The sequence below is a fragment of the Coenobita brevimanus genome, chromosome 40 (genome assembly GCF_032717465.1).
Source record: "Coenobita brevimanus isolate Jiangsu-jjx chromosome 40, ASM3271746v2, whole genome shotgun sequence".
Classification (NCBI taxonomy): Eukaryota; Metazoa; Arthropoda; class Malacostraca; order Decapoda; family Coenobitidae; genus Coenobita; species Coenobita brevimanus.
The window spans coordinates 50,954,659-50,967,255 of record NC_136993.1 but is presented as its reverse complement, the minus strand read 5'-3'; the positions used below and the strand labels follow the sequence as shown (position 1 = coordinate 50,967,255).

At 42.4% G+C, this 12,597-nt stretch overlaps 1 protein-coding gene across 1 annotated transcript in view; it reads left to right on the top strand.

Moving 5' to 3' along the window:
• LOC145397099 (ionotropic receptor 93a-like) overlaps positions 1-12,597 on the top strand; it is a 184,022-nt gene that overhangs the window by 15,726 nt on the left and 155,699 nt on the right. Inside the window, exon 2 of the mRNA XM_080270303.1 lies at positions 9,435-9,563. Within this exon, the coding sequence (XP_080126429.1) occupies positions 9,435-9,563 (129 nt within the window). The remainder of the gene's footprint in view (positions 1-9,434; positions 9,564-12,597) is intronic.

The following is a 12,597-nucleotide window of genomic DNA, read 5'->3' as shown; positions in this document are numbered from 1 at the left end:
TGGTAGTACTCTTAGCCTCTGGAGAAAGTGACTTCACTCCTGACAATCAATAACTAATGCTTTATTAATGATAACAGATTCTTGCTGGTGCATTAACTCCTAGATGGCACAACGGATTTTAAGCTTAATACAAAAAGACTGGTCTAAATACCAGTTATGAATAGCAAAGCGTTTATGCAAACTAGGAGCTGAATAAGGTGAAATAAGCTTAATATGGAAAATAAAACACGAGTGTACATTACATTAAGCTGTGCAGCGGTAAATAAGGCAAGGAGTTTCAGCATAGCATACCTAATCCCTTGGAAGCAGAGTTTACAAAAAGACGTAACATGATTCTTTCCAAGATAAATCCTGAGAGAATGAAACCCCATGTATGTTCAAATATGATGCAGGATTGGATTTGGGTAATGTTAAAAATTGGAAAAAAATCCATTGAGTAGAATTTGACGGATCGAAAGATGTAAGAAGTTAGTTTTTGATGCATTAAACAACAGAATTACTTTGAAGTCCAGTCAGAGATAAGAGTCAAGTTAGATATTAGTGTGCCATAGCCTCATCTTTTGTCTCGATGGAGTACCTCTCTGGAGATGGATGCTTCGGGAAATGGTAGGAAAGGTGAAGGATGGATTCATCTGCGTAGAAGTCAATAGGGTTAGATGCTATTGTGCAGTTGCTAGAGGACAGATGACTCAAGGCCACCCAGTCCACCAAAATGTTGGTGTTTTATTTGGTAACAGTGGTAGCTATGAACTTGACGAAATTCAGTCGGCTTGAACGGCGGAAACAAACCCAGTGATAATTTGTCAATATGCCAGTTCTAACTGGTCTCCAATAAATGTCATGTAAGTAATCGTATTATATTGATAATGATTAACGTCGTACACACTGTAGATATATTCACAACCATAATATTACAAATGATAGGCATCTCTAATAGTGGTGCAAGTTCATGCATGTGGGACACACGAGTATCGGTAGTGATTTATTTTGTTCGACTATCATCGTGAACCAAACAACCTTTACCAGTTTTCAAGAGATATGCTGTAGGGTTATCAGCTTCCCAGCAACCTAGCATTTATCACACAAAAAAATCGTCATGTCAGTCATCCTCACCGTGAACCTCACTTTCTGTCGACCCCTGAATCCGAAGAACGTGTGGGAGAGTTAAAGGTTCACTCCACAACAGGTGGAAGAGGGGGTGGGGGAGTGTGGAACTATAAGGAGGTGGTGGGTGAAGAAGGGTGGGACGAGGTGGGACGTCTGATGGGAAGGGATGAAGGGGGCAAGGTGGTTGGCTGCGGTATTCAACGTATATGAGATTGGAGGTTGTAATAGGTTTGTTTTGACATACGAAAACCAATGTTTCATCAATATTCGAGTTGTAAAGCTTTGAACGATTACTCTGTTTAAATGTTTATGGGTTGTTTGTATGCTTGCTTATTCAGCATCACAACAAAGTCAGTTTTGATCATATTTTTTCTCAACAGTGTTTAGTTACGTAACATTATGCAGCTGTTAATGCGTAAACAAATGACAAGTCATGATCCAGTATCTACATTTGATTGACATAGGTCGATCTATATCAATAATCTGATATGACCCACTTAGTCTCTTTGTCACCGCCACTATCATTCCCTAGTACAGCTGCAACTGCCACCACAACTATACCACACTTCCCAGCAATATTAGTTACTAACCTCAATTACTTCACCATCAGTATCCGCTACCACTAGCCCACCTTTTCCCTATTACCACATCTACTATACATCAAACTCTTCATCGTTGCAACATTAGTTACCGCCCTCAATTATAACTACCAGTATACCCTACCCTCTGTATCACCTGACAGAGGCCAATGCTTAGACGAGAAAGATAATGGATAAACAATACATTGTCACTGTCTTTTTCTTCATTATCTTTATCTGGGATATGTGAGATATTCACGCCACGTTGATCCTCACGATGGTTGGCTCATGATGCTTGCCTGTTGGAAACATGGTAGGTAATGTGGGTGTAAGAGCCAAGAGTCGTAGCAACTCTGAATTAACTGTGGCAGTGGGAACCATTTAACCTGCTCATGACACCAGGCATTGATGTAGACTAATCGTTCGAGTTTACTCACTTGATGAATGACGGGGCATTGGTTTCGTCTTTGCCAACATATACAGTATATATATATATAGTATATATATGTGTGTGTGTGTGTGTGTGTGTGTGTGTGTATAGCTGTTTCACCAGTAATTGATACAGCATAGCCAACCTCACCTGCCCCTGGTAGTAGATCTCCCACCTCAACCCCGCCCTTCCTGACCCATTGTCATGCTCACTCCCAGATCCTCCCACCGGTTCCTCCCCACCTTTCCTCACCCATAGTCCTCCTCATTCCATACCCTCCACCTCCTTCTCCCCACCCTTCCTCACCCATCGTTCTCTTCACGTCCACATCCTCCTCTTTCTCCCAACCCTTCCTCACCAACCACCTCTCCTCACTCCCACCTCCCTCCTGCTTCCCCTCATAGAGCACTAACTGTGGTATGCAACTTTAACTCTCTCAATTCCTTCAGATTCACAGGTAACAGGTTTATGTATCTCAGAGTTGACAAGGTGGGGAGAGGGGCATCACGGAGATATTTGTAATCATGCTAGGTTGCTGGGAAGGTGAAAACTCCTACGGCATATCCCTTGAAAACTGGTAAAGGTTGTTTGGTTCACGATGACAGTTGAACAAAATAAATCACTACCGATACCTGTGTGTTCTCATATGCATGCACTCGCAGCCCATTTCTACATCGCGGCGAAGACCTCCCGGCAAGGGACCAGCTATCCACAGCAGCCGTAAGGCCAGCCGAGGGACGGCTTCCCATCGTTTCCTCATCTGAGGGAGTGCCCTGGTCTCCCCACCAGGAGGTCGAGGCTTTTTCCGCCCTAGACTACCCGGCCAACAGACCCTCCCCTCTGCCACGACCTGGGGCTCCGGGCTGTGCCATCTGTGACGACCAGGACCGGGCCTCCCTCTGTGCTTCCAGCTGCTGCTGCTGGAGAGCTGGGCGAGTCTTTTTCACGCTTTCCATCAGGAAGAGTGGGGGTTGAGGGCAGCGTCAGGGCGGTTTCCACCTGAGCTCATCAGCGCCTCCTCCATCGTCGCCGTGCTGTCTACCCGGCTCTTATCCCGCCCTGCCCTCGTTTAGACCATCGTGCAGCCGGCCTCAAGCCCCGCCCTGACTTGTCGATCATCGGGCAGTCGATCTCACCACCAACCATTGCACCTTCCCCTGCCTCTGCCGTCTTTCCCTCGTTCGCCAGTTTGCCGTCCCCAAGCTATGCTTTCATTGGAGAGCTTGTTTTTGCTTCTTTTACCCCTGATGGGCTCCTTTGTTTCCCCTCTGTTCCCCAACAAGTGCGGGACGAATATTTCCACAACAACAACAACATATGCGCTATGAACGCACCACCATACGGATGCCTGTGTTGTAATAGTATGGTTATAAATACATCCGCCATGTATATGACATGGTAATCATTATCAATATTATACGTTTACTTGCATGATATTTATTGGAGACCAGTTAGAACTGGACATTGACAAATTATCACTGGGTTAGTTTCGTCCAAACAGCCGACTGAATTTCGGTCAAGGTTCATAGCTACCACTGTTACCAGATAAAACACCAATATGTTGGTGGACTGGGTGGCCTCGAGTCATATGCTTGCAACTGTACAGCACTTTGAAGGTCACTCAGAGCTGATGATAAGACAGAGCCTCTGAGGACACCACTGCTGATAACTCTATTAGAAGATCAATGGTGTCACAACTTAGGAACTACAGACTGACTAGAGATGAAGGCTAAGATAGAGGGATAGAAACCGTAAGAGAACAGCTTGGAAAGTAAAGATTTATGCCAGACTCGAAACGCAAAACCCTTTGAATTGAAAATCAAACAAAATGACAAAGATTTTCACCAAAGTCCCGACATGAGGATAAGAGGATGACCAGGAGTCTGAAAAGGAAGGTGGGAACATCCCCAGTGGATAAATCCCTACTGACAATCAGAAAGTCACGATAGGAGGCGTACTGTAAATTTTTTAAAATATCAGGTTGAAAAACTTTAGAAAAACAGGATGTTAATGCAACTGAGGCGATAGTTAAGAGCGCTGGGAATGGTCACCCCCTTCTTTGGGAGCAAACCTCAGCAAGAATAGGCTACGTACAAACTGATTGACAAATGTTTAAGAGTTTACCATAGGTAGTGTGTAAGTTAAGGCTAGAAACTTACAGTTATTGTGGACTACTGGAAGGACCCCATCAGAGCCCATTTGCCTTGTTAGTACTGGGAGGGCAGTGATGGCAGGAAACACATCAGTTGAAGCAAATTGTAAATAAATTTAGCCATGAAGAAGTGGAGAGGGGGAAGTGATGGATGTATTGGATAAAATTGCCAGTCATCCCCAGTAGAAAACATGCGACTCTTCTGCGACCACTTTCTAGAAAGGCAATATTATATATATATATATATATATATATATATGTCTGTCAATCTATCTATCCACCTATCTATATATCTATCAATATATATACATATATATATCCACCTATCTATATATATATATATATATATATATATATATATACATATATATGTCTATTGCCAAGAAGGTTTTAAATAGTTATATATATATATATATATATATATATATATATATATATATATATATATATATATATATATATATATATATATATATATATATATATATATATATGTCTATTGCCAGAAGGCTTATATATATATATATATATATATATATATATATATATATATATATAGTGGAAGGTATATTTACCATGGTTAGAATTCGACGAATTATCCACACCCTATCATTAGGTAAGGGTCCCTGGTTGGTGGAAAAGTGCAGGGACCATAGTATGACAAGATACAGTATAATATGCCATGTACTATTGGCTACAAGTATTCTTACCCGCCTCAGACCAGCTCTCTCCCACATTTCACCTGGTAACACTAACTCCATGTCCAGATGTACGATATACTATGTTCCCCACCTCATTCCTTCTTTCACATAATTATATACTTCTAGCTATTCACTTACCCCTGGGACGATATTCTGTGGATATTGTTGCATCAATCCCTCCAGTCACCTAAAGTTTATTTATTCTGATATTACTTTTACGTGCGAAGGAAACTGTTCTTTCTTCCCCCCTCCCCTACCTTCTCTCTCTCTCTCTCTCTCTCTCTCTCACACACACACACACACACACACACACACACATACACATAATCCCTCCCTCCCACTCCCCATTGCCTCTCTCCTTACCCTCCTCTCCTTTTTCATTCATTCTCCCTTCATTCCCCTTATCTTCCCTCCCTCCCTCCCTCCCTCTCTCTCTCCCTCCCTCTCTCTCTCTCTCTCTCTCTCTCTCTCTCTCTCTCTCTCATGCTTCCAGACATTTACCTGACTTAAGACGATATGTCTCTTGTCTACTGTGCCATTTTCGACAAGTAGTTTTTGTTAATCCCTCCATCCAGCCATTAATTTATATAAGGGATTTGCTCTTTTATTCTGACATTAGTTAGTTGGAGTCGTGTCCGAAGCGTCACGAAATCAGGCTCTTGCCGGTCACCAGGATTTGTGAGATGACCTCCGCATTTACTCCCAGTCCGTATCATTACCTTTATCCCAGTCTGACGACTCTCACTGGCATTAGCGCAGCCACGTTGGACTTTGACTTCCCGAGGAACCTGTCCAGCCTTGATCAGTTGTGATATAATAATATTTAAAAAATTAACAACTGGTCTCTCCTCCCCCTATCCCCCCCTCTCTCTCTCTCCACTTTCTCTCTCCACCCCTCCTTATAATTTCTTCTCCAAGAATTTTTAGAGAGCGACTCCACTTGGACGAAAGCCTCGCTACATAGGCAGCCTACAGTACGGTCCGTGTCCCGCAAGCAAACCTACCTTCCTAGTAGTACGGTTCGCGGAAGTTAACATAAAATTGTACATGACCCCTGATTCAGCTAGAGAGTGGTAAATGGAGAAAATAATCACACTCAAAATAATAGTTATACATAACAGACTGCGTGTATCAAAACTCTTATGTATCCTTATAGGTGACCAGGCATTAATTGTTACAATATTTGTGAAACGTAATGAATATAGTGTTAGGCACTGTCATAGTATGTTTGGTGTGGGTGTCCTTATTTATTAAATGTATGATCGTTATATTACTATGTTTAAGGTAGTCTAACATGTGACTCCACCGCAGCCGCGTGATGCTGTTAGTTAAGGTGAATTTTATTCTTCTGGCATAACGAAGTCAGGAGCCGTATCCAGCACTTCATTACACTTGGAATATAAAATTTATAATAATTAATGTGGCCAGTACTAAAGTTTGTGTTAAGAACAGCAGTAATGTTTAAATGGTAAAAAAAAAATCCAACCTACAGGGTATTTAGAATATATATATATATATATATATATATATATATATATATATATATATATATATATATATATATATATATATATATATACTTAGGCCAATGTCTTTAGCTGATTCATGCACATATACAGTATTATAGGATGGGCAGTTTGTCACACTTTCAGGATATTGTAACTGCCAAATACACATCAACTGGCGGACCACCTGAAACCCAGCGAGGACTGCTTGGGTAGTATCGTTTATTTGTTGGTCCCAGCGCCGAAGAGAACACCCCAACGCCTCCAACAACACATGATGCCGAGTGGAAGTATTCAGAAGATTTTAAAGAACTGTAATTATAGAGACGGACAGGCAGCAGAGGGTTGTCGCTAATTGCGGGGAGGAATGATCCATTACAAACTTTTCTCGGCACAGACTGTACGGTAATTTATAGGTATTGATCCAACACACATTTGGTTATTAGGTTATGTAACACCTTCTCCTTAGGCTAGAGGGCTGTTACCAATGCATTTGTAGAGTAATATTTCCGTAATATTTTATGGAAATCTTACTCCGTAATAAAATAATCCCACCCTGTACACGGATGTGTAGACAATATCAACTCCACTCCAGCTTTATAAGAAATATGGAAGAGTACTGGACGAGAAGTTAGCAGGGTTCGCCATGAAACAACTCTGAAATACTCGAAAAAAAAAAAATCTGTAAGAGTGGGAAAAATACTTGTAGATGAAACCTAGCACTGCCACCTGTGTATCTGACTGTCATAGCATATGAAACAGACAGACGGACGGAGAGAAGGGGGGATGGAGAGAGGGAATAAGAGGAACGAGGGAGGGAGAACGAGAGAGAGGGAGGGGGAGGATAAGGAGAGAGGGAAAGGGGAAAGAGAGGAAGGGAGGGAGTAGGAGAGAGAAAGAGAGGGGGAGGGAGGGAGTACGAGAGAGAAAGAGAGAGGGGGGCAGGGAGGAAAGGGGACAGAAGGAGGGGAAGAAGAAGAGACCAGTTCCCTTAACGCATAAATGTAAAAGCAGAGCAAATAAACTTTGGCTGAATGGAAGGGTTAAAAACATTATTCACAGAATATCACCAAAAGGTAAGTAAATAGCTAGAAATATATGAGAAGAAAATAAGGTGGGGAACACAGAATATCGTACATCTGGACATGGAGTCAGTGTTGCCAGATGAAATCTGGGAGAGGCTAATCTAAGGTGTGCAGGAATACTCGTGGCCAATAGTACTTCCCAACGACAGGTGTGGCTGTGAGGTCGTACATGATCCAACAGTCCTGTGTGGCATGCATTTTTATCTGTACCACCAATATGGTCAGAGCTGGCCACACGTATGACTAACAGATTTCAAGAGGACAACATTCTGTCATGTTGGTTGTTATCGAGGTTGAAAGGAGGTAAATCCAGGGTAGGGAGATTTCCTGGTGATAGTGATCCTGCTCCCAAGGTATTTCATCACTGACAGTGAAAAAATTCCGCAAAAAATCCACTATTCACAAGCTGGCTCTCCTCTCCGGAAATCTGCCTAAATACCTGCCTGAGAATCGGCAAATGCAGCCGCCGCAAGCTGAAGCACTTCCCCATACTCTCACACAAAAGTTTCAACTGTCCCCACACCTGGGCAATGGGAACTGAGTCAGTGGGCACATGGACCAAGTACACCACGGCCATCGGCTCTCTATTTTTATTAAGGAATTCATATTCTCCTTTGTAATATACGTGTACTGTCATTTGCGTCTTGTCCCTGTTGTCTTAGGGAGTAAGTAAAGCCACTTTCTTTACTAATTTTGCATGGGACACCTTCATATGCTCCTGTGTGTCCCTTAAATAGCTTCAGCAACGACGTATACGTGATCATTGACAAGATGGTACCTTCAAAATCATAACATCTCATAAATTTCAATCAATAAAACCAAATATTTTAAATTAAACTTTGCAAGGCTTCATTGTGAAGGATTTTACTAGAGCTATGTTTCACCCCCTATAGGGAAAAAAATCTCCAAAGGTGAATAAATTCATCATGTGTGTTAGAATCTCCCCCTCCCCACCCCCACGCAAAAAACTGACACAGTAATATTTAGGTGGCTCATATACACATACACTTTTGAGTAATAGTAACTGCCAACCCTCTAATTTTGCCCACGGGTACAAGGAAATCGTAGCCAGAGACCCACACTTTATAAACGCCCACTGTCCATTGCTGAGATGGTAGTTCAAACGTTTGCTGGATTGAACAAGGAACAACGTTCAATGATATTATTACTCGCGCTGTATATATTTTGACTATTTCTAATTTATTATAACTCGTCCCAGACGTGTTTTTCTTTTGCATCGTATTTCACACAGCACAGTGGCAGAAAAACAATTCTTTGGTTATACATCCATTCTATGACACTTCTTCATGACTAGCAATATATTTTAGTGTTGATATCTACTGTAGTTACACTTAGCATTCAAGAAGGAGAGCCAGTAACTTCAGGCCAAGCTAAAGTGAACAGACTAGAGTAACTGGTCCTCTACCCGTGAGAAACCCTGGCTACGACTTCGTTTCGGAGAGAGGAAAACAGTGGACAAGTACGTAGAACCTGTGGCCCACGAGTCTACCATTTTTACAAGAAAATGAAAAAGATTTATTATTAGAAAACATCGAAGGCATCGAGAAGCTGACTCTATGTGATGCAGACATTAAGTGGAATTAACTTCATACATTTTATTTTCTTTCATTCTTCTTACAGACCGAACAATCCATTCAGGTGATACTTTACAGACTGAACGGTTAGTTATAGCTTTCCAGTAGTGAAAAGTTAAAATATAGCCTCTGCTAGATAGAACTTTCATGACAAGAGTTCTTCTAAAGATTAAATCAAGCTGTTCATGCATTAGCGAAAAGAAAGAATAAATTACATACTTGTAGTGTTGAGGGAATAAAGATAATTCATTCCGTCTGAAAACTATAAATGTACTGTGCAGGTACAGCATGTTGGTTCATTTGCCATACAGCCCTGACGGTGCCCGGGTGATGCAAGTGGCCTCCTGGACCCCCACCACAGGTCTACGCTATCTCACACCTCTCACCCTTTTCCCGGAGAAATACACCAAGTAAAGTGCACAGATTACTGGACGTTTCAGAACTGGGATATCTTATGTACTCTGTCGACATTACTGGACATTAACAAACTTGAGTAATGTAAGTAATGTATCCAAATTACTGATTAGTATAGCCCCTCTGAGCCAGCTGACATGTAGAGAAGTCACAGTTTGGGGTGTGGAACATGGTTGACGTTTATAACCGCACACACCTCCCCGCCACCCTTTGATCTTGTGACCATTTTCTTTGACACACATAGGGTATGTAGGTCACCTAGGTACCCGACTGATGCACGGATAAGTCTGTACACGGCACTGGTAGAATGCGGAGCCATCTCTTTGACATCATCCTCATCCAATTCTCTTCCACTGCGCACGGGGCTGATTGCATCATTGACCCCGTGAAGTTCTGCCCTTAGCTCTTGGGAAAGGACGACACCGTGTCCACATGGACACTTAGTGAGAGCACTTCTGAGGAGAGAAGAAGTTACCATGTGGAAAGTGAGCTCTATTGTCATCTGATTCCTTCACACTCTTAGATGCCTGAAAATGCTCTCAAACTCCAGCAGGATTATGGCAGGTCCTTTGAAAGTAATGAGGTCACTGAGGAAGAGGACATAGATGACCCATGACACTGAGTAGGTGAATGTGAAGTTGGTGATTATCTGGGAATAAACGCCCATGAGCCATCTCACCATCACCCTCACTGCCTGCTCGCTGTCGTCTTGCCCTTGAACATAAACCTTCACCTCAGCTGAGTACTTCAAGGGCAAAATCACCACAGCCGGGCCCTTCAGGAGTGGAATTTTCCACAAGAACCCCACGTTGTGTTACTCAGCAGAAAGCATCTCCCCAGGGAAGGCCTGTGTCAGGTGAGTCATCTCCCCCTACTCCCCCACCTCCCACACCTCTCCCTCTCCTATCCCCCTCACCCCCTGCCCATGGTCATGCATGTGGGCATGCACGCAGGCGTGCACCGATGCAGAAAAGCGTGCTGCTCATGGTTATCAGCCCCTTCTACCAGGTGTGGGTAGAGTGGATACCTATGTCTAGGAGGAAAGAGCAGAATCTGAGCCCTCTGTGCCGGTGTTTGATGAGGAAGAAGCAGATATCCAAGAAAATGAGCTTCCCCTCCAGGCCCTGGACTATTAGCTACATTTTCAGGGCAATATTCACAAGCACCATTATGCAATAACTGGTGGAAGAAATTAATTTCCACAAGGTTATGACTGTGCAGTGGCTGGACATGGTTGCCAGCAAAGCCATGCACATGAGTGACTGGCAATCTGTGGAGGTGGGGGAGTTGTTTGTGTGGCTAGCCCTTATCATGCTGATGGCGTACATAAGAAAACATGTGCTCCATGACTATTGTTGGTAAATGAACTTGTGGGCATACCTGTCTTTGGTAAGTATATGGCCCGTAACAGGTTTCTGACCATCCTAAGGTTCCCCCATTTCAATATAAATTATGGGCCTGCACCAAACAAGAGGTTGTAGAAAATTAGACCCATCCTAACAATGATCAAGGAGTCATTTTCCAGGGTTTTTCATCTATTTCAGAAAGTGGTAATCAACAAGTCGCTTGTGTTATTTGGAGGCAGTATGTGCTGCCCAAGTGTCACCACTTTGGGCTAAAATTCTTTGTCCTTTGCGACTGTAAAACTGGATATGTGCTCGATGTGATACTTTATTCGGCTGCAGATGTTGATATACCTAGTGACTATCCTCTTTGTTTCTCAGCATTAGTCATGAAAGTGCTGATGGAAAGGTATTTGAACAAGCACCACATTCTGTACACCGATAATTATTACTCAACCCCAGTGTCGACCAAGTATTTGCTTGACCATGGTACTGGGTCCTGTGGAACTGTCCAACCAAACAGAAAGAATTTCCCTGCATTCTCAGCAAATACTGAGAAAGGAGCCCTTCTTACCAAGAAATGTGGCGACATGTTAGCTCGTCTTTGGCATGAGAAGAGTTTGGTTAACATGTTGTCAACAGTAGATAAGAGTGTGTTTGAGGAAACGAGAAAAACAGACTGCAGGACCAGGGAACCCGTGTTGAAGCCAGATGCTGTCAATGATTATACATTAATATAAAAAAGCAGCTTGTTGATAAATTGGACATACAAACTGGTGAGGTTGATTGCCTATGTAAATCCAGCAGGTGGTACAAGAAGGTGTTTTTTACTTCATCCTGATATCGCCATCCTGAATAGTTTCATACTGTTCAAGGAGCTCATAAATATGAGAAATTAAGAGAGCATGCATGCAAACTCCTTGAAGAATGTTGAACTTCACAGGTGCCAGGTGCTAGGCGAGGGACGCAGACATCACCTACAGTGGACAGAGCTAAACTGTGCAGACTACTTCTGGCAGCACAGGCTCGTAGACATTGGCTGTACCACAGCAGGTCCTTCAGTGTACATGCGGTGCCACGTCTGTAACACCACCAAACGCCGTCCTCCAGCATGAAAAGAGACAGTCTACCAATGTGCAGAGTGCAAGGTCCCCCTTTGTCCTAAATATTTTTGCGAGTATCACTCTGAGCGTGATTACCGAGCAGGTGTGTGGGAAAATGTAAATAGTATACAGGAATACACAAGTGTGTTGTTTTTTATACATATGTGAAATGTTAGATATTATAAGATATATCTAGTAAGTGCTATGATATAAATGTCTTATAGTAAGCTTTACAAGTGCAGAGCAATAAATGATACTGTTTATGGTTATTGGTGAAACAATAATTGGAAATACCTTGGGCTAACCTACCTGTGAGCAGGCCAGAAGGAAATTGACACGATTGCCTATACCTAACTATTTCCCTCGTTACTCAGAAAAGAGTGCTGAATATGTGACCATAAGCATATAAGTGATGTGAATTACAAATAATGTAAGATGTTTATAACATTTGTAATATTTTCACAATGTTCCTAATTAGTATAAATCAGTCTGAATTATAGTAAAAGTTATTACTTCTTACTCAACCATATTGTGTAAAACAGCAACAGCATTTAAGTGTCAAAGTGGAATTGCCCATATTCGTG